At 37.9% G+C, this 26,364-nt stretch overlaps 9 protein-coding genes across 9 annotated transcripts; 4 read left to right on the forward strand and 5 right to left on the reverse strand.

Annotated features, from left to right (window-relative positions):
- Positions 1-325: 325 nt before the first annotated feature.
- On the reverse strand, positions 326-964 carry PHYBLDRAFT_100890 (hypothetical protein; the record flags this gene model as incomplete). The annotated part of the gene is made up of 1 exon (XM_018427613.1): positions 326-964. A coding segment is annotated over one exon (639 nt), but the record flags the coding sequence as incomplete, so codon positions are not given.
- A 666-nt stretch (positions 965-1,630) lies between these two features.
- On the reverse strand, positions 1,631-3,469 carry PHYBLDRAFT_89477 (hypothetical protein; the record flags this gene model as incomplete). Its single annotated transcript, XM_018443717.1, has 6 exons — positions 1,631-1,840; positions 1,960-2,265; positions 2,354-2,611; positions 2,749-2,860; positions 3,033-3,152; positions 3,267-3,469. Coding segments are annotated over 6 exons (1,209 nt in total), but the record flags the coding sequence as incomplete, so codon positions are not given.
- A 1,299-nt stretch (positions 3,470-4,768) lies between these two features.
- Positions 4,769-5,503, forward strand: PHYBLDRAFT_157453 (hypothetical protein; the record flags this gene model as incomplete). Its single annotated transcript, XM_018433618.1, has 2 exons — positions 4,769-5,158; positions 5,252-5,503. Exons 1-2 carry the CDS (start codon positions 5,013-5,015, stop codon positions 5,499-5,501), a joined length of 396 nt encoding a protein of 131 aa, XP_018298205.1. The 5' UTR covers positions 4,769-5,012.
- Positions 5,504-10,831: 5,328 nt separating this feature from the next.
- Positions 10,832-11,897, reverse strand: PHYBLDRAFT_89526 (hypothetical protein; the record flags this gene model as incomplete). Its single annotated transcript, XM_018443718.1, has 2 exons — positions 10,832-11,249; positions 11,278-11,897. Coding segments are annotated over 2 exons (1,038 nt in total), but the record flags the coding sequence as incomplete, so codon positions are not given.
- Positions 11,898-13,659: 1,762 nt separating this feature from the next.
- On the forward strand, positions 13,660-15,289 carry PHYBLDRAFT_130479 (hypothetical protein; the record flags this gene model as incomplete). Its single annotated transcript, XM_018429366.1, has 4 exons — positions 13,660-13,983; positions 14,050-14,332; positions 14,433-14,684; positions 14,780-15,289. The coding sequence occupies 4 exons, from the start codon at positions 13,660-13,662 to the stop codon at positions 15,154-15,156; spliced, it is 1,236 nt and encodes a 411-aa protein (XP_018298207.1). The 3' UTR covers positions 15,157-15,289.
- A 180-nt stretch (positions 15,290-15,469) lies between these two features.
- PHYBLDRAFT_59206 (hypothetical protein) lies at positions 15,470-16,102 on the reverse strand (the record flags this gene model as incomplete). The annotated part of the gene is made up of 1 exon (XM_018440452.1): positions 15,470-16,102. One exon carries the CDS (start codon positions 16,100-16,102, stop codon positions 15,470-15,472), a length of 633 nt encoding a protein of 210 aa, XP_018298208.1.
- Positions 16,103-16,323: 221 nt separating this feature from the next.
- PHYBLDRAFT_130482 (hypothetical protein) lies at positions 16,324-17,699 on the forward strand (the record flags this gene model as incomplete). The annotated part of the gene is made up of 4 exons (XM_018429367.1): positions 16,324-16,628; positions 16,697-16,833; positions 16,885-16,919; positions 16,986-17,699. The coding sequence occupies 4 exons, from the start codon at positions 16,324-16,326 to the stop codon at positions 17,334-17,336; spliced, it is 828 nt and encodes a 275-aa protein (XP_018298209.1). The 3' UTR covers positions 17,337-17,699.
- A 189-nt stretch (positions 17,700-17,888) lies between these two features.
- On the reverse strand, positions 17,889-20,536 carry PHYBLDRAFT_121728 (hypothetical protein; the record flags this gene model as incomplete). Its single annotated transcript, XM_018428824.1, has 9 exons — positions 20,412-20,536; positions 20,204-20,297; positions 20,045-20,116; positions 19,766-19,971; positions 19,377-19,693; positions 19,149-19,242; positions 18,353-18,698; positions 18,091-18,290; positions 17,889-18,008 (listed from the first exon to the last, which is right to left on the reverse strand). Coding segments are annotated over exons 1-9 (1,527 nt in total), but the record flags the coding sequence as incomplete, so codon positions are not given.
- A 193-nt stretch (positions 20,537-20,729) lies between these two features.
- PHYBLDRAFT_75826 (hypothetical protein) lies at positions 20,730-26,358 on the forward strand (the record flags this gene model as incomplete). Its single annotated transcript, XM_018443097.1, has 23 exons — positions 20,730-20,840; positions 20,978-21,331; positions 21,412-21,476; positions 21,675-21,771; positions 21,821-21,921; positions 21,979-22,079; positions 22,155-22,219; positions 22,285-22,381; positions 22,438-22,712; positions 22,800-23,026; positions 23,110-23,210; positions 23,275-23,430; positions 23,506-23,674; positions 23,739-23,810; positions 23,887-23,996; positions 24,064-24,536; positions 24,606-24,706; positions 24,774-24,853; positions 24,884-25,181; positions 25,239-25,298; positions 25,371-25,517; positions 25,584-25,687; positions 25,769-26,358. 23 exons carry the CDS (start codon positions 20,730-20,732, stop codon positions 26,356-26,358), a joined length of 3,954 nt encoding a protein of 1,317 aa, XP_018298211.1.
- Positions 26,359-26,364: the final 6 nt, after the last annotated feature.

The following is a 26,364-nucleotide window of genomic DNA, read 5'->3' on the forward strand; positions in this document are numbered from 1 at the left end:
CTTGGGATTGAGAGACTGTTTCCTGAGCACTGGCACCAAATGCACCAGAATCTCCGCCCGAAAGGGGGTGAGCTTCAAAGGGAAACAAGGGCTGTGCATAAACACCAGAGGTTGCTTCAGAGGCACATGCACGGTATACGCGGTCGCGGATTACTGACAAGCGGTCAGAAACAGATTTACGGTATATGGCGGGTGTAAGATCAATATACTTTTGGGCAGTAGTCAATTTGCCTTGAGTGGCCAACAACTCGGCATACTCGCAATACTTATCGTACAGACTAGAGAGAGGGTATTCAGCTGGTTGCTTCTCTTCTGCGGTCTCAGCCAGAGAATCATCTTCGTAGCCAATAGCCTTGCGGAAGACAGTAACCTTCTCTATCAGCTTTTGGAGACTAGCGCCAAGTCTAGCCTCGGTCTTTTCTTCCTGGGCTTCTTGCTCCTGCTCAATAATCCAAATATTGGATACCTTCTCAAGGTTACCAGAGGCAAGGTAACAGAGGGTGGCATGACGTCTGTATGCATTGGATTTCTCAATATCGTCATTCTCTGCCTTCCAGGCGTCTTCCAAACGAAGACCCAAAGCCTCACACAGGACACCAAACTGTTCGGTTCTGGCAAACGTACAGAGTACAACCACAACCGAAGTCCACTCATCCAAAGATGCGGTTTCGACTACAGACGAAAGGTCTTCACTCATGATACTTTCCAAAAGACGCAAGTAAGAAGTCTTCTTGGCCTGGCGCTCAAAGTATATCTTCTGTGTGCGGGCGAGCAAATCACCGCCGCTACAGATGGCCAATAAGAGAGCATCGGAAAGACGCTCTGAATCCAAGCAGAGTTGAACAGCAGATTCGAAATCACCAAGGACAATAGAACGTGTAATGAGCTTGTCGGTATCTGAGCTATCAACGGGGTAAAGTCTGAGTGCTTCGCGGGGTATGGCAGGAACAAGAGGTGTTTGTGGGATGAATTCTGGCTCGTCTAAAGGTGCATTCTCGGCCTTGGCAAAGAAATCTTCTTCAGGAGAAGAAACATCAGAAGACTGGAAGAGTCCTGACAGTTTATCGGGTGTCTCCTCTGAGGTTGACTTTTTGTCTTCCTCGTCATCTTCTACTGGCGATGATGATGTATCTTTAGTTTCCTCGGCTGCCTCTGTCTCCTTTTCCACCTCTTTTTCCTCATTATCATCTTCTTCTTCTGTGACCTGTTCGTCAGATTTCTCAGTTGATGGTGTAGATGCCTTGCTTTCTACAGCAGCAGAATCGGATGCCTTTTTGTTGGCAGTGGCTGCAGCAACAGCTGTGATAACTTCGCCCTTCTCAAATCCAAGATGCTTCATCAGCTGCTCTCTGGCATCGTCTGCAAACAACGTACGCAAAACTTCCCATGCCTCTTTATCGTCTTCCGACTTCTCAGACTCAGACTGGACACAACGTTCGTCAATCAATTGGTCGACTGTCTGCTCCTTGAGAGCGGTTTCGAGTTCTTCTGATCGCTTCACGATTTCTGGCTCGGTGACAATTGGGCGAATGCTGACCTTGCGTGGAATGACTTGATGAGCAGGAGCGGATCCTGGGGGAAGGTTGGCTGTGGCTTGGATGCTGGCCTGACCAGCCTTATTGTTGAATGTAACAAGCTTTCCACCAAAGCCAAATGAAGCACCTACGGGCTTACGAAGCCACTTTGGAGGCTGCTTGAGAGCAAACGAAGGTGTCTGAGGAGTGGCTGCGGCAGAGATACCAGCAAAAGGATCGTCGGATGTTGCTTGTTGTTGCTGTTGTTCTTCTGACGAGGCTGCTGTTTCGTCGTTGCTAGAGCCTTGAAGAGAAAATACATTGATCTAGTAATATATATATATATGAAAGATAGAGAGGAAGCGTGAGTCAAACTGAAGAAGAAGAAAAAAGAACTTGGCAACCAATTTCTTGATTTTTGTTTCCGAGTTTTTAAAAATCACACCTTGCCATCAAATGATGCTGAAGCCAAAAGATCAGGGTTTCTAGGGCACCACTCGGCCTGGAATGTCCAGTTTGTGCTCTGGGAAAGCTCACCAAGGAGTTCTCCTGAGCGAGGGTTCCAACAGAGAGTTTTGCAGTCTTTACTGCACGACATGAGCAGATCCGCATCCTGGCGACACCAGGAAACACCCATAACTCCCTTTTGGTGACCAGTCAATGTCTTTTCTGGTGAATGGGCGTGACGAAGATCCCATAAAGTGATGACTGGGCTACTATCATCTTCAGAAGCTGCCACCAATTGAGTGGCCTAACCAGAACGAAATGAGACTCGCAATTCCCGAAAGTAGATTATAGCACACCAATACACGGACTTATCTGTATACACTAATACTTACAACATCAGGGTGCCATGAGACAGAACTTGTGCCTCTTCTGCTTCCACCACTTCCAGAATTCTGTCCACCATAAGCTAATGACATAACTTCTTTGCGGCTTCTAAGATCCCAGACAACAGTGTATCCAGTTGTAGATGAAGTAGCCAAGATGTGAGCGACCTGATTATTCCATGCTACACTAGTAATATCGTCGAGTTTGTTGGATCGTGCTCCGGGTGTGTAAGGTTTGTTAGGAGTAGACAAATCCCAGATATAAACCTAAATAATAAGTGGATCAATTTTTTTTTGGTGAGAATATATATATATATATATATATGTGTGTGTGTGTATGTCTTTCTATTCATAATCAACATGTATTATTCATGTTCGCATGTCTAGAAACCCAATTTATATACCTCGTTATTACTACCAGCAGATGCCAATAAATTAGACTGAAGAGGACTGAAATCAAGGCCACGCAAAGTGCCAGTGTGTGTCGAGTTTCTTGATATTAAACACGCGTCGGAACTTGGGAAATCAAAATAAAATTGGAAATTAAGCATTGAGATTAGTTTGATATTAATGCAACCTGATATAATGATCATGACTTCTTTGGCTCTCGTCTCCATTTAACTAATATAGCTTATATAATCACCCAACTGTGTTCCCTCATTATTTCTACAAGTATTCGTTTCTTTACCTCTGGTTATCCAGAATAGCAGATGGATCCCAGAGTTCAAGTTCACCACTTTCCATGCCACCTACAATCACACCAAAAGGTTTTTCAGGTGTAGCATGTCCCCAAGCAAGTGTGTTGAATCTATAAGATGGATGATGAGATTTAGGTTAGCTTATCATTCCTAAACTGTAATCAATTCTTTTTCTTTTAATTGTATAATGTGTAATGCTATTTTGTTTCTTTTTTTATTTTTACCTTGAATTGGTGCTGACCTTTCCTGCCGAGGCAAGACCTTGTCCGCTTTGAGTGTTGGTTAGGTCAAGCTGAAAGAGTTCGAGTTCGGACGCGTTTGAAAAGGAGTCATCAAGTGCTCCAGATACTGTGCCGGCTGCGATGATGGGTGGTTGCTGTCCAGGACCCCATGCAAATGTGGCGGTTCTGTGAATTTCGTTTAGTTTCTTGGCCATTGTTCGAACCTTGCCTCTGTTGTAGTTGTTCTAGCGTTGTGAGCGTGTATGTATGTGATTAATATTTTGTCAGGGTAGGTTTATATTTAGAGGTGAATATGACTTGGTCTGATGAGAAATTATGTATATAAATATATAAATATATATATTAATGATGGGATACCTGATGAGGATGATTTCGGTGAACCAACAGGACTAATAACTCAACAAAGCAGGTACTATGATACTTTCTGTCCTACTACGTGTATCGCACTCAGGCAATCGGGTTTTGAACTCGGACATGATGTCAGCACAAAGTGATAGATAGTTTTCAATCCTTTTTATATAATATATATATATATATATGAATGTTAATATAAAAAGGGGGTGGATGGGTTGTATTTATTTATTTTGCTTTGAATTTCTTGCTCTTCTTGCTCTTGTGTTTATTATTCTTGGGGTTTGGTGAGATTATCCAAAAGAGGAGGGTCTTTGACATCCTTTGAAGCTTGTTTGCTTATTGAGTTCATACTTTCTTAAGATCGACCATTTTCTACATAAACTTGACGAATATTTCTTCTTGATTGGCTTATTGCTAAAGCAGACAAATCGAAATAGCCTATCAAATTCCATCGGTGATCACTTTGTGTCGTACACATATGCTAAACTAGGAACACGCTTGACCCCTCATTTCATATATTCTTTCTTTAATGGTTGGAAGTAGTTTTTTTCTTTGCATGGAGAATGACTCCATCGCGAATGCAAGGTAACATTAAACTAGACACCAACTATACAATCGTTGGATTGAATATTTGTCTTTATATGTTCTTCTACTTTCTTTATTTCTGACATGTTAATTGGATCTAAACAACAACCAAAAAAAAAAGAACCATTATTGACTTTGTGGTCCTTCAGTTGAAGAAAAAGTGGATACTAGAAGGAGAAGAGGTGGAAAATTTAGGCTCTGAGTTTGCTGGAGCGGTCGAACCATGGGCACTTGTGTTTGTCTCAAATCTTGAACATATTGAATATGTTGTGAATGAGAAGATGGCGCAGGTGCCACACGGAGATGGTCAGAATATCTGGAATGAACGGAAATATCTTGATGCGATACGCTTATGGTGAGTCACTTCTTGATGACATATCAAATCTTGTTCTGCACACACATGCACATCTAAATGTGTGCATATACATATATTTATATTTATATATATATATATATATTAAATTCTGGAGAATTATATCCTGCACTTATATAAAAGCCCACTTGTTGACCTTGTTGTTCGCACAATATACACGAGTGAATACTTTATTTTTATTTTATTTCTTATATCATTGAAATTACATTAATTTTCTGTTTTTTCTTTAAATATATATATATACATTTGCTTTGTACATTTTCACAAGTCATGTCGAGAATATCCATGAATTAAGGGCCATTCTAAGCGGATTTCACTTGCACGCTCTGGCTTCTGAAAGTCACAATAAGAGTCCCAATCTACTGGAGTGGATAGAATCCGAAAAAGACGGACAGCCTCCGTGTGTGATGGTAGTAATGGATTTACTTGACCTCCAGCTCTCGAGTGATCTTGCTCAGTCTGGTACAAAGGACCAGGGAACTGCGACAGTGACTGGCGAGGTGTACCTACCAGAGACAAGCGGACAAATGAATGCTGATCCTAAACGATATCTTCAAATCAAGTAAGGCACACCCCCCACCTAATTCATTCCTCCCCACTTTCCTCCCCCCCCCCCCCCCCCTTGTTTATAACAGGAAATTTATCCACAGCTCAGATTGGCAGGTCTGAGTCATACACTTGCTGCATTGGAAGAATCTCGTCACTATTTAAACGGTTACTACAGGCAACGATGGGAAACCAATTTAGGCTTTTCGGATTACCGAGAGACTGATCTCCTGGTGACCAGTAAAGATAGTACTGGGGTACTTGAAGATGATGAACAGACTGATTTGACTAGTGAAGAGAAAATAGGCTGGAAAAATATTCATCGCGTCTTATTGTATTATATCGAACAAGTTATTTAGGGAAAAAAAAAAATTAAAAAAAAAAACGGTCCTTTGATGGCGACTTCTTTAATGACCCACATGCATGGGACTGTCATCTAGATTTTTTTTTTTATTTATTTTGGCTTGACTGGTCGCTTATTTAAACTAAATAACTTATGAGACTTCGGAACGGAAAGCAAAATATTTAGTCCACGCACCATCGTTCCCCCATCTCCTCGGCCTGATGGTAAGATACAGGACCCAGAGTGGAAAATTGAAGGATTTAAACTCGTCGCGTTTTGTGCATTGATCGTTTCTTTTACTCTTTACCTTTATTTCTCTACCACTTCAATTTCCACTATTGCTATTGCTATTGCTATTGCCATTGCCATTGCTATTCTAATTACCTATTACCTATTACTTTTTACCTTTTACTTTTTACCTTTTCTTATAATGACACACATGATCCACACTCCTACTGAATTGCAAATGGATACTATGCTCTGGAAAGCAATAAACCCAAATACCGTCGATGAATGGCTGGAACACGATCTGATTGAAGCCGGCCTGTTGACTAATGATACCCCGTCCAAACAAGACTCTCTCTCTCCTGCCCTGCCCACAGCCCCTCCCACACCGTCCGAACCTGCAATGGAGTCCATCAAGCCCACTACCACACAAACCTCTCCTGCGCTCTCAAATCCACAACTTGCATCTTTTCTCAAGGTCGTCGCTCTCTTGGGTTCTTTGTCCAGTAATAACCAGACCTCAAAAGCTCAGCAGACAGCCCGTGCACGGAACAACGATGACAACCGACTCTCGTCCTCAAATCCTTCGCATATTATTTCCAAACGTCAAAAGAACACGGACGCTGCACGCCGGTCGCGCCAACGGAAACTGTTTAAAATGGAGAGCCTTGAACGCCGAGTAAGAGACCTGGAGGCCAACAATGGACAGCTTCAGCAACACATCACCGAATCCGAACAGGAACGCAATCTTTCAGCAGCACGGGCGACTGCAGGAAAAAAACGAATGGAAGCACTGGAAGCTCAACTGGCGGCCGCACATGCACTACTCATGAACACCACACCCCCTCCCTGACTTCAATTGAAAAGACATCACAACTGCCATGATAACAAAGAAAAAACAAAAAAATCTTGCTATCAACATATCCGTCTGATTCTCCCTTTGTAATGGTCCAAGCCCAATTTTACATACCTCTCTTATCTAACCTGCAACTTGCTTTGCCTGAGATGGCTAGAGTCTAGTTTTCTTTTACATAGATTTCCGTGTGTCTTGTCTTAGTGGTATATCTTTATTTTTTTTCCCAAAAGAGTGATCTTGTAAAGAAAGAAAAGATGAGTTTCTATGGTTTGTCAAAGTGTCTCCCTTCCCTCTCTCTCTCTCTTCATCTCTTCCTTTCCTTTTCTCCTTTCTCTTCCTAACTGATTTTTTTTACAACTTGCTTTGCCTGAGATGGTTAGAGTATAGTCACCTTTTTCATAGATGAATTTTGCCATGTCTAACATTACGAGTTTCATTTTTTTCTCAAAATTTCACAATATTTGTAAAGAAAAAAAAACAAAGAAAAAAAATGAGTTTATATGGTTTGTCAAAGTGCCTTTTTCTACCTCTAACTGATTATTCTTTTTTTTCAAACTTGCTTTGCCTGAGATGGTTAGAGTGTAGTTTTTCTTTAATAGATAAAATTTTGCCATGTCTAAAATACTACATACCATACAATAATTTTCTTTCCTTTATCAAAAGTTCAATATTTGTAAAGAAATTAAAATGGTTTGTTACAGGTTATAAGTTGGTCCTTGTCATTCTATACATAATACATACATACAATTCTCATTATTATTAATAATAAAAATAAATCAATTTTACCTTTATATTGACCTTGTTTTTTTTTGTTGGAAAATTGTTTGATGAACACACGATACCTAGTATGGTCAGTGCGCCATGTTAGTTTTTTGATTTAGCGACAATATCAATTTTAATCTCAATTATAAAAATTAAAGCCTCTTGATTGGCTTTCCGAAATATATTTTTGTCTGTTTACTAAGTGGGTCCTCGCCGACCATCCCCGCAAGATTATCAACGGATTTGCCTCTATGTAAATAAAATCATTACAAAAAGTGAAATCATTACAATCAGTGAAACAACCCCAAAAAATACAACAACAACAACAACAAAAAAAAAGGAGATTTCTTGGCTCTTGGTTACAATAAGGAAAGAATGACCAACAATGGAGAATGATAATATAGATACTTCACACCAGGTCAGTCTTTATTGGCCATTTAAATATATAGATATTTCTTTTTTGTACAAAACTGCCATAGTTACTTCATTTATTCTATTGGTATTAATAATAGGCTTTTTTTTTCTTTTATTTTCTTTGGAAGGGCTAGAAATCTAGACCATAGTCATTTGGCTGTATTGGTGAAAATTACTACAATTTTTATATTTATTTTAAGTTTATTCTAGACAGTATACTTTATTTTTTGTGTGTTCCTTGGTGATCTCATGTAAAATTTTCCCAGGATCACAGGAGAATTTGCCTACCAGTCAAGAATCAAGTTGATTGAGTTTCGCGGACAGACTCAATTGGGACCATATTCAATAGCTAAAAAGAGAAAAAAAAAAGTCAATTTACTTTCTGTGTATATAGTTGTTAAGAATTCCCAATTAATTAGAAATATTTCCACCAGAAACACGAGAATATATTCTTATTTTTCATTCAGAATCTCAACGTATTTTTTGCTATCCAATTATTTCTCAGTCCAAATTACTGTCAAATTATTCCTGAGATTAAAGTCGATATTGTTTTTTCTTTTCTTTTTTTTTTTTTTTTACACAGAACTACAGTCCAACTTGTTAGCCAGTTACTCGGTCTAATAGGACGGGACATTTGCTTATCGTATCTAGCTGGAATATTTTTACCCTATCTAACATATTATAATATAGTATAGATTAATATCATTATTTTCCAGGCACTTTTCTTCATGGTACTCTTCTGCTCTTTGGATCATAAATCATAGTTGTACCTTTCAAAACAAAAGACAAAAAGAATAACTCAAGGAAATGGTTTGATTCTCATTGGTCTTGTTTCTTTGCAAACTCATCTTATATATAAAACAAATTCAAAGAAAAAAATATCTAAAGTGAAAAAAAAAATATAGGACAAATATGTATTGTCCGTTTGTAAAAAAAATATACACATGCAAAAGAAGGCTCGGAAGTGCAATCAACCTATCAAATTAACTGCCGCTACACCTCTCTCATACATACAAATCCTCTTTGACTATAGGAACTCCATTTATATCACCATTATTTCAAGATCAGTTTACAGTCAAGACCATACGTTGTATTATATATATATATATATATATTTAATGGTAGGTACGATATCGAAACAGTATATATATTAAATTGTTTAGGTGAATGGTGGGACTAAGTAGGATCCGCTCTTCTTAAAGATGTATTTTTTCTTCTTCTTCTTTCAAAACGTGGAAGGATATTATATAATTTTTATTTTTGGTTTTCGTTACAAAGGGTTGTAGTGTTACCTGTTTCATTGTTTGATATTATTTTTGAGTTAGGTAACCTTTGATAATCTTCCGGATATTAGTATTAGTATTATTGACAAACTTTGTATGATTTATTTTCTTCTTTATCTACTGATCTTATTTTATTTTACCCAGTAGTAAATATATGTCCTTATTTCCTAATATCTACCTATATTTTTCCTTTTCCTTTTCCTTTTGTTCTTCTTCTTCTATTCTCTTCTTTTCTCGATTGTCTGGTATTTAAACTACCATTTGCGGCAATGTAATCAATATATATATAAAAATAAAAGAAGACCAAACAAAACAAAAAATGTCTATGCATAACAACCAAATGGTTGATCACAGACCATCCCCGATAGTCGCGCTGTTTATATTTTGTAATAACCGTCATTGACAAAGGCTGCTTCTATATCAATTTATACTAAATATATACATCTTTTCTCTCTCTTTGGCGTGGAATCCGAAATAGTCTATTTTAGACAGTTCTCAGTGAAAAAAAAAAGGAGAAAGATACAGAGATAGAATAACATGCACTGTAGAAAATATCCGCCAAAGATATTCAGATCAAAATCAATGAAAAGTAATTGGATAATCGGTAACAAACAGTACATATTGACCTATTTTTGAAACAACAAGATACAATATTGCTTATACACCACAAACGAACAACTTTTTACGATCGTGTTCTCTAATTTCTCTATACCTCGGATCATGAATAAGAAAACCTCCCTTTTTAAACACTTTCTTACTCTCTCCGAAGAATTTGTATTTGGTATAGGAGTTGTAATGGACCATTATCTTATCAATTTTTCCCACGGGTACTACATATCTATCAGTTCTACAGCTTTTGATCAAACTAGTTTGCCCATATATGTATTTTTATATTCATATATATTTCAGCTTTTTAGCATTGAGCGGCTCCACTCTATAAGTCTGTATCCAAAGGTCACAGAACCATATTTGAAAACGCGACAAGAATCAAACACAAACACAAACACACGCACAACGCCTAAAAAAAACTGATATTTTTGAACCAAAAACTTTATTTTATTTTGTTACTATCATACAGGTATATACAGAAATTTATTTCTAGATAAAGATACATGCATACATATATTCATTCTGTAGAAAAATATGATCTGACTTGGACAAAAAAAAAAAAAAGAAATGGACACCAAGTTTGTCTTGTTCGAAAAGTAAATGATATTAAAGTTAGAGCAGACGACTTTGTACCGGGAAGTCACATGTCATTTATACCAGACATACGTTCTTTCCGGAATCAGATAACTTCATCCTTGGTCCAGATTGATCTTTTGGCTACAAATCTTTGTCTTCGGAAGAAATGAGCTGAACATTGGATAGGCATATGGATGAACATGAACCCGACTATACATTTCATTCGGCTTAAGAGACCAAGTTGTACATTGGGCATCTTGTGTTGGTACTACAGTTATATTTATTTACTTGATTTTCTTCTTTAAAGAAAAAAACATGTCTTTGAAGAGTTGGTTTTGTAATGGCTTTCAATAAGATTTTTGTGTTACAAGAAAAATAAGGGCAATTATTATTACTGCTATTATTTAACAATAAAAAAGAAAAAGAAAATACAGAGTAATAAAGTACTAATATCCACAACATTTAGATACAAGTATATAGATACTTCTAACAACATACTTTTTTTATTTTCTAAAAAAAAACTCAATTTTGGTCTTTGTACATATAGGTATATATTTATTGGATAGTAATGGTCGTATCTCTTTAGTATTTCTTCTAATTTTAATTGCTGGTATGTGTTCTTAGTGGAGCAAACCCAATTCGGTTCTGGCCAAAATCAAAAGAGGTAACAAACTTGCGTAAAAAGATATTACCAATGATGCGGTACTTCCAGGGTACGATGAGCAGAACACATTCGTTGTTTATAGTACCGATCAGGTCAGATATGGATACGTTAATAGACATTGACTTGTTGCTGGCAGGGCTAGCCGGATCGTGTTCGGCAGGAAAGTAGACGCTAAAGACATTACTAGAGGTCAAGTAGGAGCAGTCCACGAAATAAAAGCCGTTTGCAAGAGTAGCGTTTGGGTCAACATATCTTGCGAGAGTTTCGGCTTCCACCTCGGGGAGGTATATAAAAGTGGAGCCGGTATCAATGCTGAATGGCTGGGTATTGATAAAAGACGCTTTCTTTGTGCCCGTGGAATTTTTAAGAGAAACCCTGGACACCAACTACCCACTGAGTGTACATAAAATCCTTGACACTTGTACCGTTGTATGGAAGCACATTGGTGTAGACCATCTTTCCTGACGTCTTTGAAAGATCTACTCCACCAAATACAACTTCTCCTGACCAGTCTGTTTTGTTAGAATCTTCAAAAGAGATCGAAAAGACAGGTTCAGGGATAAGCTTGCTGTACCACAAAGACATGGGGAAGGGATAAAAGGTCTTTCCGAAATTTTGATAGATTATGCTTCCAGCAGGATACCCGGCACCGAATATACCGTCCATAATGAATTCATTTGATGCGTTTTGGGTTGCAATGGGGCCTTTGTTTGAGTCTATGTAGGCAACTAGTTGTTTGGGTACAGTAAAGTCTCCAATGCTGACCCTATCAGTAAAATATTTGCCCAGAGCACTTCCGATGGAATAAGTGATATTGAGTGGAAAATTAGTGGACTTGTAGGTCGATGACTCGGCGGGATTGTAGCCGTTGGAAGTCTGACAGCCATGGGCTTTCGTACAGTTGTGAGATGGGATCCATGTGTCCGAGCTGCCGGTGTCAAAAAGCAAGAGGTATTTCTTTGGAGGAGACCCAACCTCAATGTCAATACCAAATCCGAAAAGTTCAAGATCGTTCAGTATAGGCACACTGTGAGTGACGCGAGTATTTTCAGTGCTAGTAATCGACTTGGATGTCGTATTGAGATCACTTTGTCTTTTGGCAATATAATGGCTACCCTGATAATTATTCTCGAGTCGACGGAGAGGGAAGCGAATTACTGAAGAATCTGGGTGTAATGGGACACCACCAGCACCAAGGGCAAGCCAAGATGTAGTAAATCCAAGAACTAAGGCAAGACAACGCATATCTTTTTTCTTTTTTTTTTAAAAAAAAAAAGTAATAATATTAATGAAGAAACGTAATGGAAGTAAATCAAGAGGAGTAAAGAAGAAGTATCGCGATGATCGTGCCGGGTCCTCGTATTGATCCGAACGGTCTTAAACGGCGTTGAAAGGACCCAGAAAACATGTCATGGAGAGTGTTGTACAGCTATATATACACTTGCTATTGTATATACTTCCTAGTGTTCAAATTTAGACAACTCCCTTTTTCCGTAACATCAGGTTATGTTGCGGAAGACATAGGCCGCGATGTTATATTCTAACAAGGACATTTCACACTAAATTTAATGCCTTGTCAATTTTTACGATTAACTTTTATTTTTCATAGTATTTCGTCTTATAGTACATTATCTTCATCAATAGTAGTCTCAAAAGCCAGAGCCTTGGTTAATATATATATATACAACCCAAAAGAAAAAAAAAGAAATAATAATACTGTATTTCCTGTACAATAACTATGTCGGATATCTCCCGTTTAGTATGACTCTACTTCCCCCTAGTTTTTGTGTGTGTTTTTGCCTTGCCTCCCCTATTTCTGCTGTGCACACATATTCAAAGGACTAGCTATTTTTTTTGAAAGGTTCTACTAGTATTGCTCATTATTAGAAATAAAAGGAATCTTCTTTTTTTCTTGTATTCATCATGGGATTTTTTTTTGGTATTAAATTTGTAAATATAAACCTCACAAGTTATCTTATTGGCTTTTGATAAAGAAGTTGTGTACCAAGTTATGGTTTCAAAAATATACAATATTAAGAAAATGAGATATTTGAGAAATATTCAGCTTTACAAGGCAAGTTTTAATATACAATAAAAAATCTATAAAAGAATCTTTTCAGTGTACAGGGCTCTTTCCTTTGAGTTTATTACATGTTCACTTTTGGACTTGTTCGTTCTGAAAGTCTATGATCAGCGTATACCGTATTATAAAACAGAATACTGTATCACAAAGAATATTTTAAAGCACAAGACCTTGGAAAAAAGAATACATAGTAAAAAGCTTATAGACTTTGACTTTTTCTCATGGTTTCTCTCTAGATAGACCTCGTACAGAACGCTAAAAGGTAATGCTATGGATTTTATAGCAAGAATATTAAGTACTTTTGTTTTATTTTCAACTACTCTGTATTTATTTAAATGTTATATTGTATAGCCAATATGTTTTTTTCTTTATGTGCGCAACTTGTTTACAACGAAAGTTGGTGCACTTTAATAATACCGCATAATGAAGCTATCACTACAAAAGCTATACATCGTATATAGCACCTTAGTAAGTATTCTTGAGATAGAACCTTCTGGTAAATCTGGTCGTGGCATAAAACAGATAATCTAATTAGAAATAACAAGTAAAATCAAGGAAATAACGCCTTTAGTTGACTCATTCATGGTCAACTGGAGAAAATTAAGCAGCAATCATGTCGGGGTTTTCAACGGATATTTAAAGTTGCATTTTTTGTAGGTTTAAAGGAATAAGCTGCCCAAAGAGTTCTTTACTTGTTTGCTAATGGCGAAAACAACATCATTTGGAAAACATCTTCGGTCAGACTTCTTCTTTGAGGAAGACTACACTCCACTCAATCATGGCTCTTTTGGCTGCTATCCTCGGTCTTTATTACCTGTCCTCCATGAATATCAAATGAAAGCCGAGCAACACCCAGATCGTTGGTTGCGTCGCGACATGTTTCCGGTCTTAGATAAAAACAGAGAGATACTGGCCAAACTGATCAATTGCGACGCAAAAGATATTGTATTTGTAACCAATGCCTCAAATGCTGTCAACAGTATCCTGAGAAGTCTTCCTTTTGAAGAAGGAGATAAGATATTATGTGTAAGAAAATTGGGAATAGTTTGTTAACAAAGATAAGCTAATATATATATATATATATATATTTAGTTCAACACAGCCTACAACGCAGTAGCAAAAACAACTGACTACATTAAAGATTCACGTAAAGTGGAATTGGTAAAAGTAGAACTTAACTATCCACTTAGTGACTCCCAAGTCGTACAAGTCATCAAAGAAACTATTACCAAGCAAGCCAACCCGGAACGTTTTCGACTTTGTGTTATGGACGGAATTAGCTCTGTTCCTGGTGTCGTTTTTCCTTTTGAAAAAGTGGTAAAACTCTTGAAAGAATATAAAATCCTGTCCTTGGTGGATGGTGCCCATTGTATTGGTAATTACCCATCAAAAAATTTAAATATAAGGTTTATCGAATATCTAAAACAAGTACGTATTGATCAAAAGAATAATAATGGTAATGATAATGACAATAGGTCAAATTCCTCTGAACATTCGTCATGCGGATCCCGATTTCTTCCTTAGCAATTGTCACAAGTGGCTCTTTGCACCCAGAGGATGTGCCGTTTTGTACGTCGCTGAGCGACTTCAACGAATTATTCATCCGGTTATCATCAACGCAGACTATCAGGATCACAGTGATCCTGCTGACACAACTTCTACCTTTCAACGTGAATTTGGATGGCCCGGCACATGCGATTTTAGTCCATACATGTGTATTGAGAAGGGTAAACGAACAAAAAAAATGCAATTGATTAAAGTTATTCTTTAATCGTACAATTAGAATGAGTACTGTGGGATACTAAGCGTTTCTTTACTTTAGCACTCGAATACCGTGCGTCTATTGGTGGAGAAGAAGCAATAATGAGTTACTGCAACAACTTGGCCAATCGTGGAGGTGAATTGGTTGCCAAGATCCTTGGTACTAGTGTGATGGAGAACTCAGAAGGCTCATTAACAGCAGCAATGGTTAATGTCAAATTGCCTCTCTATAATCCCCGTCTTGAAGCCAAAGACATCCCGGATTACTTTATTAATACTCTAATTTACGAGTACAAGTGTATGGCAGCTGCTTATTTCCACAATGGGAGCTGGTGGATACGCTTGAGCGCACAGGTATACAATGATTTGGATGACTTCGAAGTGGTGGGAAAGGCTCTTTTGAAAGTATGCACATCATTGGAGAAGAACAAGTTGTAAACAGTTTAACTTATGTTTTTGAATAACTTACACTCACTGTAAGTAATTGATAATTTTAATTGTTATTTTAATTTTAATTGTAATTGTAATAATATCAAGACATATATTCTATTGCGTCTTGAGTTGTAATGCGTATGGGCGTTTAAGGAAGTATATGTGCCTTTCTATTGGGTAACGATGATGAAGAAAAAGGTGGCGGTGATGGTGGCGGTGGATGTAAAGGTAGAAATCGATTGAATTAAACCGGGAGTGAATTTGTTGTCTTGTTGTCTTGTTGGCTGGTTGGGTGGTTGGTTAATTTTGCCTATCCTTATTAAACTTTCTTTACTGCAGTTCCACCCAAAAGTCTAGGAGCATAGCGTGCCCAGCCAAGAGCATGAAGCTTGCGCACAACAGCAGGAGTGATTGCTGCAGTAATAGTTAACCGAAGAGGCAAAAACAGGGTTTTGTGGATAGTATACGCCAGCAAAAATACGGATGTAAAAGAAGGTCTCTCATTATCATTTTCACTATCCGCCTGTTTCGCTTCCTCAACCTTCTTAGGTTCTTCCTCGGATGTAATACCAATATACACCTTGGTTTTATTCAAGATATCAGCAGCACCAGCTTCGACCTGCTTTACTCTATCCAGTCCAGCGAACTCAATAGCCAACAGGGCAGCACCGAGGTCCACACACCCGACACCGAGGTAGACCAGCACACCAGCGGCACCATACTTTCTGGCAAGTTCTTTGAGTTTTCCGCCCTTTGGTGCATTCTTCGCTTGCTCAATGACCAATGGAGAAGAAGTCATGGCGTTAATTTTTGCTGCTGTGTCCTGCTGTGAGTATTTTCTAACAAAAGAAGAGGGCTTCAAGGCAGCTCGGAAGAGGACATGTGGTCTGACAGCAGGTTGGCCAAGGCCTTTTGAGAGTGCGGCAAGGCGAAAAAATGGGCGAAAAGACATGTTGAGGAGCGGAAGAAGAAAGAGTGCTTTAGGCGAGATTGTTTTGACACATACTTTATAAAAAGGGGGTTAGTGACTGTTATTTCCCTAATCGCTCTCCTTTTCTCTCCGCAATTGACGCACGGTTGGGATGGTTATGGCTCATCCATTCAGGGCACAGGTTTTAGACTTGGGGGTGGCGGGATATTTTCAGTGGCCGCTCCTTTGTTCTTCCCGTTCCGATGCTACTCATACGCCCATCATCCTCCTTATTACGACATGCTATAGCATTTCGATCCCTTGCTACGCACAGTCTTTCAAAAGCTGAAAGAGGGAAGCAACTTGCTGCGTATCGTGCAGTTGATGAAATGCTAGATTCGAGTCTCGAGAAGGGCATCATAGGTCTCGGATCTGGTTCAACAATAGAACATGCCATTGAGCGCATCCATCAGCGTAAAGATCTTCACTCGGTCGTTTATGTACCAACCAGTTTCCAGACTAAACGGCTCATACTACACTACAACCTTAGGCTTGGAAATATTGACCAGTGAAGTTCAATTTTTTTTTTTGGTTATCAGATCTTGGAGTTTAATTGAAAGATTGGCTATTTTGTAGATATACATCGGTTGACTTGACTATTGACGGCGCGGATGAGGTTGACGCAAATTTAAATGCCATCAAAGGAGGTGGAGCCTGTCTATTCCAAGAAAGACTGGTTGCTCAAGCATCCAAGAAATTTGTCTTGATTGCAGGTATGCATATTTACAAATTTTGAATCACGAATAGCTTATTCAAGAATATAGATGAGCGGAAAAAATCTGATAAACTAGGATCAAAGGTAATATACACACACATACACACACAAAAGTATTGGTAAATTGAATTCAAATATATTTTATTATAGTATCTTCGCGGTATTCCTATTGAAATTGTTCCAATGGCTCTTCAAACAGTATTATTTAATATCCAGAATATGTGGGAAAATGCAACCGTGAGACTGCGAATGGCAACACCTACAGACAAAGCAGGACCAGTTGTCACTGACAATGGAAATTTAATCCTTGATTGTCAGATGGGACCTATTGATGATCCTGTGAATGTCTACAGAGATATCAAATTATTGACGGGTGTTGTGGATGTTGGTTTGTTCTGTAATATGGCTGAAGTAGCATACTTTGGTGGTCTGGAGGATGAGAAGGTTGATATTTGGTACAAGCAAAAATCAGGAAAAGGATCGACTGTGGTGAGAAGCTAGAATGAAGTTTGTAATAAAGCAATTAAAAGGATAATATAAAATTAAAAAGTCGAAAAGGAAAATAGAATTATGCGTAATTTACAGAATATATAGTGGTAATCAAAAGCAGAAGAAAAAGTAGAAAGTAAAAAAGTAAAGATTAATAAGAAAAACTGCCTTGATCGTGGTGAATAAAACAAGAATGCATGATTTTTGTTTGGTGGATCCAATGAATCCTCGTTAATACTCGTCATAGTCATAATAGTTGTCTTCAGTAACGGCTTCATCCCAGCCCATCTTAGATCTTGCCTCACGCAACAGACGTTCGTCGTCTGCCATGTCATCCAAATCCATATCTTCATCATCTTCTTCATCTTCCACTTCAGGTTTATCTGGTTCTTCTTCACCTGGTGCTCCGCTATTAGACTTGCGCCGTTTGGCCTGACCAGCTTCTCCTGGTTCTTCGACGATCTCCCATGAAGAAGTATCGGCTACCTTGTCACCGACTGCATCCTTAAGCGTTCTCTTCAATTTGTCTTGGGCCTTAATTTTAGCAATTGATTCCGGGGATTCAAACATGTCATCAAACACAGCCTGATTAATCTTCTTCGATAGTTTCTTTTGGATAACCAACTGTTTGGCTGCCTCCGCTGGGGTGTTTGCTTGAGTGGGTCTCTTCCGCTTACCAGATTTCTATATATGTATAAGATATGGAACCAAGCAAATATCAGAATAAATATGGACATAAAAGATAAAAGACACCACAATTACTTACGCCTTTTTTTGTAAAAATGCCATTCTTTCTATCCATTTCTTGCTTTCTTGCTTTTGCAGCCATTTCTTCAAGGTACTCCTTGTTTGCGTTGTACCATACGATTGTCTTTGCATTTACTTCATCGTTAGTAAGAATCATAGCCTCAATCTCTTCATCGTCAACATCGGAAAGGCTTTCATCTTGATTTTGTTTTCCTACTTCTTTTTCTATAGTTTCGTTCATAAAGTTAGTTTTGTCTTTCACAAAATATATATTGGGTTACCTAGAGCTTCCGTTGCTTCCATTAGAGATTTATCGTTCATCCAGGTAGCAAGCTCCTTCTCTAGTTCTGCAGCATCATTTTCGACATCTGGGTTGACAGCGTCTGATGTTTCAGGAATGTCATAATTTGCGTCTACATTATCTGGTTTTTTGCTTTTTACGACATCTCTTCCTTCAACGGGTATCTCTACTTGAGTAGCGTCTTCATCCTCAACTCGTTTCTCGACTTGGGTGGCATCATCGTCTTCGCCTGATTGTGCAACTTGGGTAGCCTCGTCATCAGCAGCTCTAATTGATGCCACTTCACCGCTTCCCTTTTCTAGATTCGCATCATTTATAGGGGTAGACTTCCGTTTCAACAAGTTTGTCGAATCAAGCTCACGTGTAAAGTCAGATGCTGTGATAATGAAGTCTTCTTGCATTGGCTTAGGTGTTTGTGCGTATTCAGATGAGTCCAATTCGTCTTCTTCTTGTTTGATCCTTTCTATAATACTATCCGTAATTCTTGCATCGACAACTGCTACTTCATCATCCTCATCCTCATCCTCATCCTCGACTTGATCATCATATTTTGAGTTTGGGTTGGGTTTCTGCTTGAGCGTGTTAATCGTGTTGTGGTCTCCCCCTAATGATTTACCAGATTGTGATTGTGATGTTGAGACTGTGCCCATGTTTGAAACAAATGCAAAATCTTCATCGTTGCATTTGTTGAGTTCGCCTGTTTCTTCCGTCTCGTCTTCCTCTGCTTCATTTTCTTCTGCTTCCTTTTCTGCATTTGCCTTTTTTTTATTCTTTACAAATGCTGGTGGGTCGGCTTCTGTTTCTAGCCACATTGTTCGGAAATCTCTCACACTAAGATTCGAAGAATCGGTCGTATTGAATTCTTTTAATCTTTAGGAGTGATAGATATAGATATATAAAAGCACGCAAGTTAATAAACATCAGAGAATACGCTGTAGATAATGATAATGATATTAGTAATATATGATTTCTACTCTATATATTTAAAGTATTCAAAAACTAACCTTTTCTGAATAGTAACGTCTGCAACCTTTACAATATAAATCATCTCGCGTGTGGTACGTCTAAAGCCATTTACTCGGGCAGCGATCAGTAAACATGCGCCACAAATACCAGCAGGACGACGACCAGTTCGAATCCAATCACGGTCCATACGCTGTACAAGACGCACGGCATCCTGTGCTACACGTTGAGTATATTCACCAAAGTCAAGGGCAGCAGCAAAGCGAGATATATAAATCGATGGATCCACCAACGGAAGTTTAAGGCAAAGTACACGGACCAACTTAAGAAAAGTCGCACCAAGCATAAACACATTTACCTAAATAATATGTATATATATGATATTTAGTCAAAAGCAAGGTAAGAGTTTATACCTTTATGCGGCTCTTACTTGAAGTAGATCTGAGAAATCGATCAACATCTGAGAACTTTGTTCATTTCTGCACACAATGTAGAGACACACAGCTGCTACATGATCACTTTTACGACCTCTTGTGAATCGATTTACTACTGCTAGATTGTAATATCGTTGTGCAGCCTCTCGAAATCGTTCTGATAGGTGAAGAGCAAATGAAAGACGTGCAATCTTTTGACGACCTGGACTGAGATATTAGTTAACCGTAAATATTTTAAATGGATAATATTATGTACATAAGTGTTTATACTGTACCATTTTCCATTGCTTGCTCTTGTCCAGCTCTACCACCCCGACCACCAAACGGTCCGCCGGATGAGATACGACCTAGTAATTAAATTGACAAGGGTAAGTTTTCAAGTATTGAAATAGGTTTGATTGTTTAACGGGGTAACAAGTCTAAACTTTATTCACCTGATTCGCCTGCATAAGAACCGGAGAGAACTGTCTTTCCACCCGACATCTCGTGGAAAGACACTTCAGACACCATTGTATTCTCCTCTAATACCTAATCAAATGCACATTTGTTAAACACATTTCGAAAAAAAAGTACATGCTGAGAATCATAAAAACAACAGCGGCAGTAATAACAATAATAATATGTCTGCAATCTAATACTTACTTCACCGCATCCAACACAGTAGACAGTACCGGTGGAGGGATCACTTTCAACTTTGCTAGATCCACATCGACAACGCATGTTTATTGGGTTTCTTGCTTTGGTGAAATTACGTTACGGATATGGATAAAAAGGTCAAAAAGCCCAACTGAAATAACATTAAAAGTGCGGTATATCTTTCACACTGTTAAAGACGGGAAAAAATGAAGATAAAGACAGTCACTTCCTCATGGGGGGATTTTTTTTAAATCCGCATTGACAATGTCGGTTCTCCAAAGATTACACGCTTGAACTCAGGATCCCATTAAGTTGGGTGTAAAGATGACTGAAATGTATTCTTATTATCGATCGACGTGCCACAGCACTGCAATTCAAAAGATTCTACGTGGATCCTTATCTGCTCAGAATGCAACCGAGATCATATTCATCAAAGTATGCAAAAGAAGAAAATGAAATGAAATAAAACACAAAACGCATGTTATCCATTTGGACGTTTGATTGCCTTTATTTATTATTATTGTAATACTTACCTCTCAATGGGGGGAAAATAATTGAATAATGACCTTTAGGGGAGCTCTATTCAAGTATTGACTGTAACGCCAAGTGCTACCGCCAATGACATAAATTTGCTGACATCTGAATTTGAGCAACCTGTTTTTGGCACTGTTGGTGATGCTCGACTTATGCGTTGTCAATTCAGCGACGTTTCCACGGAAAATCAAGATGAAATTTTGTTGGATGACTCTGATAGTATCTCTGATGAGCCATTTGTGCTCAAAACAAGACCTGGGCATCCAACTATCCGTGGCCAAGATGTTGTAGCAGCTGTTTCAGAATATGGAAAATTAGTATTCTGGACTCTTACAACGGCTGAAGACTCCAACTCTTTATCCCAAACAGGGCGCTTTGAAACACTGGCTGAAGTAAGACAGTACATTATAGGAATACGTGATTATTATGACTATTTTTTTAAAAGAGAAAAAATGGGCAATACTCGTATTAGTTGACATTAGATACCCCTGGCCTTGAGTACACAAAAGTGGGCAAAAGTCTTGCGATTGATCCATTGTAAGAAACACGTACACACATACCCATATATATATATATATATATATATATATATGTGTGTGTGTGTATACATTTAAATATCTTTTACATATATATCTTTTACAAGTATATATACGGATATAGATATTAGATAAAGAGAATTATAAGCAAAGAAGAGAAGAGTGCTAAAATAATTGCTCTTAACTATTGTCAAAATAGTTCCCGTGTGATTGCTGTGTCCTCTTACCAAGATCGACTAGATGTTCTCATTATGAGTGAAGCTATGTCTAGAACATGCTTTGATCCTGTGGCAGGGGTAGGCAAACAATTATATTGAACACGTTATTGAATTGGGGTATTATTAGATGGGAACTGTAATAGAGGAAGGAATAATCTGGCATATGGAGTTTCTCTATACACACACCGATTCGCCTGACAGAATATTATTGGCACTCGTAGTGTACAAGTAAGACTTAAAAGAAATATTAATCTGCTTTATTAAATATTTGTGTACTGTACAAAGTGATGTAGAAAGAATTTGTCGTATGGTAATATATGCCATAAATACGTCTAACCCACACAGTGTTGGGATCGAGCGAATTGGAAGACTCCCGCTCGATCGAAGTGAGTTTTTTTCTCTAGTATATTAATACAAGTTAAAGCAAACTTACATATTTTTACTTTTATGTAAATAAAAAGATACCCCTTTACCTGTTCTTTTGATTCCTTTGGAGTGCCTGCCAGAAACATTTATGCTTGTTACGGTATGACTCATAGTAATGTCATTTATTCTGGATTAGCATACTAATACTTTATGAATATTTTTCAGGAGCAGCATGTGTGCGTCTTAACCGCTGATGATATAGCATGTGGCAATGTTATGTATCCCAGCAGCCCTTTACCACGAAAATCTAACGAGACATTTTGTAAATTGATATTGATATTCTATTTATCTATTACTTACCCTTAACTGATATCGTAGACCCGCTTTTTACCGCATACTCATTACCTACTGACCCAACTGAAAAATACATATATCTTGGTACTGAAGACGGTCGTATTTATCATCTTGATATATCCTCGCTAGAGGATATGAAGTGGACACTAGTAGCCCAAGTAAATCCAATTGGACAATCAATGTGTGTCATATCTGCGATGACGATGACTCAAAAGGATGGCTCGGAACTTCCTGTCGATGTTATTGTGTACAGTGGCGAAGGAGTTGATAGTCAAGCTATTGCAGTAAATCATCTTAAGGTATGTATCTTATTTCAAAACTTGACAGAAAACTAAGATATAATAATGTATGTATATGTGTGTGTGGTCATGTTATGGAACATATAGCTTGATCAGATAGTCTCTTCTGATTTCATTTATCAAGATAATTCTGTGGTTATTCAAACATTTACCAACCGGGCACCCCTTATGGACTATCACGTTATGCACGATGAAATAGCAAAGCAGGACAAACTAATAACGTGCGCAGGACAAGGAAAAAATGGAGCAGTAAATGTTATCTCTCAAGGATACCAAGCTACTAGTATTACTGATCCGAGTCCAGGGTGGGAAAGGTGAGGCCATTTTTGTTTTTTTGTTGCTGTTGCTGTAAATTTCAGTATATGTTCTCTAACAGGAACAAAAAAACCACGCACAGATTCACAAATATGTGGAGTGGAATTGTAAATATTGACGGCATAGAGACACATTGCCTGACTGTTTCGTTTATGTCATGTACAAAAGTATTAGCTGCACAAAGTGAGTCAGTTAAACCAATAGAATACCTAATAGAAATTCTAATATAATACCGTTTATATTATAGATGGTGATTTGGTCGAAATAACAAATCAAGTTTGCGCCAAAGATGACATAAAGACTGTTTTTTCAGATACATTTATCATAAACCAAGCTCCAATGATGATTCAGATTTACGACGAAGCTATTTTAATCAGTAGATGTGGAAATAACATAGATTATGGTATATGCATATATTATTATCAAAACAAAAAGCCGAATATTCTATAAATTTATTCTTACAGTTCAATTCTTATAGATCAATGCTTAATATGGACACCCAAAGAACTTGGCTTGCTCAACAACTATGCTATTCGATTTGCTACCCTGTGGAAAAACGAGAGAGAGGAGATAACTGTAACCCTATGCTTAGACTATGGAGAGAAATATTTCCTTCAGAGTTTACTAATTTTACAACAAGATGAAAGGTAAACCGCCAAAACCCTATTATAATCAAGAATAAAAATGCTAATATATATATATATTACTTAGGATATTTATTCAGCCTTGTGGAAACATAGAGATACAAATGGAGCCATGTTGTCTAGAGCTTATTACAATTGGGTAATTTGACTTTTCCTTACCAATATATTTTGCAGAAGCAATATCAGCACGTATTTACACTATGTGCATTTGGTAGAGATCCTACAAACCTACGGCGTGTCCTTGTTGTGGGAACTTTTGAAACTCTATTAAATTTTTATATCGTAAAAGATTCCGCAATTAACCTTTTACACAGTGAAAACTTGGGTAAGTTATTTTTTGAAGGTATACATAATGGTTTATTTGTGATCTGATTATCTAGATATCTATTTAGCTCTCTCACCAGCAGAAAAATTTGCGGTTCCAGGATCAATAAGCTTAATAGGATCTTTTGATAATACCAGCAACACACAACATTTATTAGTTGGGCTGAGGCAGGGAACACTACTTTGTTACACGCTCAATCCATATGACATGATACTGATCAATTCACCGCCTATTGTTCGAAAACTTGGCTTAAGCGCTGTGTACCTTGTACCAACAAGATCATGCGACCATGTATTCGCACGCTCAAATGCACTGTGGAAAATTGAAATTAACCCAGGATCACTGTTTTCATTTGTTATTGAAAAAGTGTTACTTCCAGCTTTTGAATTCATTAGTTCAATTGTCATCTTTGATGCTGGTCTTGCTTTAGGGTGGTCATCACAAGCAGAAATGATAGCAGTAGTAGCTGACCAGCAGTTTCACATATTTAAACTGGCTGAGTCCAGTCGACCTAATGTACAACGTATATCTCTGGGCGAGGTAAGGAATTAAAATCGTACAAAGAAAGGCAATTAGCTTATTTATTTATTTACTTAAAAAACTATATAGACTCCTCGTAAAGTGCTTTATGACGACGCAAAGAAATATGCCATGGTTATCACAACAGCACGTAATAGAAAACCTGGGCTACAACTAGTAGACACATCTAGGTAAGTTATTAATGTACAGTTAAAAATTGAGAGTACTTTATTAACGGCAATTGCTTTTATTTAAAAGTGGAAAGCTACTAGGAAAGACGCATATGTTGTTATCTGATAAATCATATGATAGAGACACTATCGTATTGTCTACAGCTGGTAACTAATGTACATTATATATTTCAATAGAGTATCTAACACACTCTCTTACTGCAGAATGGAAAGTGCCACATCGTGGTCGTGCGTACAAGTATCTGTGTGTTGGTATGGGACATCTCCGAGACTCTCCCGCATTTAGCCGAGCCCAGTCGTCAGAAGATAAACCAAGATCAAGTACTACTGGATCCCTGCACCTCTATCGCATTAAAGAAACATTTCGCTCAGATACAAGTGCGTTAGGAAACCAGCCAATGTATACTCTACATCCAGTATGGAACCAGGATGGTCTCTCTGAGGGTGTATATGCTATATGTCCTCACTCGGAAGGGTAATATACAGAATAGTTAAATGCAGGATATATATATTAATCTTCTAATATTATTAGGCTTTTGTTTTCAACAGGAAATGTACTTCATTTGTACCACCTTGATCCTGTCAAAGGAAGGTAAGAATAAGTAAATTAAAATAAAGTAGGAAATATGTTGTATACATAGATTATTAAAGTTAAGTTTATTAGATTGGTCGAAATTACACGCAAGACTTCGCGTTCTTTTATTACATCCATCAATGTAATAGGGGATCGTATATGTGTCACTTCTCACACGGAGTCCATATCGTTCTACATATTCAACCGACAAACTAACCAGCTTGAATTCTCCAAAAGGTAAATCACAATACTCTTTATACCTTTGGTATTCATTCTAATCTTCTTACACACACGTATTCTTAGCGATCCTATTTCTCGTTCAATTCATCACTTGCTTATGGTTAATAGCCGTATAGCAATTGGTATGAATTACTCTGGAGGAATGGTCGCACTCTTTGATGATCCAGGTAAGAGAATAAAATTAAAATAAAATACGAAAGGCAATATTGCACGAAGAACAATTTTGTTTACGAATTAATAATTTCTAGATGACAAGTCTTTCGAGCAGCGCCTTGTCAAATTATTCTCTTTCCATTATCCCGACATCATTATCCGACCAAGCTTTGGAACATTAAAAGCTACATCACTCTTCTATCATAGCCAAGAAAGGCTTGCTGGTCATATATTGGCTTGGACAGAAGGGTTCGACCCAAACGAACCATGCCACACAGAACCTATTTTTGGCTGTACGATTGCAGGGGGAATTGTCACTATATATCGTATCAGTCCCTCCCTTTATGCTCTACTATTCGCTCTTCAAAATCAACTTCTTCGATATGGGCCCACATCTCCTCTTCTTGGTTCTTGGCGTGATTTCTGCAAGTGGTACAGCCGTCTTTCTGGAGGAGAATATCATGCAATTCATGGTGATCTTATCTCTCTCTATATGCGTCTCTCTTCTCGTGAACAACGCATACTGGTAGAGAGCAATTCCACAGGTGATATTCTCTGTTCCGTTCAGCCTTTTCTTAATTCATCGGATTTGGTCGCATTGTCGTCTCAATTCGATCAGAGTCAATCAGATATTGTCGCAGGGGTTCTTCGAAAGCTAGTGCAAGAATTGGAGTGCTATTGCTAATGGTAT

The sequence above is a fragment of the Phycomyces blakesleeanus genome (assembly GCF_001638985.1).
Source record: "Phycomyces blakesleeanus NRRL 1555(-) unplaced genomic scaffold PHYBLscaffold_2, whole genome shotgun sequence".
Classification (NCBI taxonomy): Eukaryota; Fungi; Mucoromycota; class Mucoromycetes; order Mucorales; family Phycomycetaceae; genus Phycomyces; species Phycomyces blakesleeanus.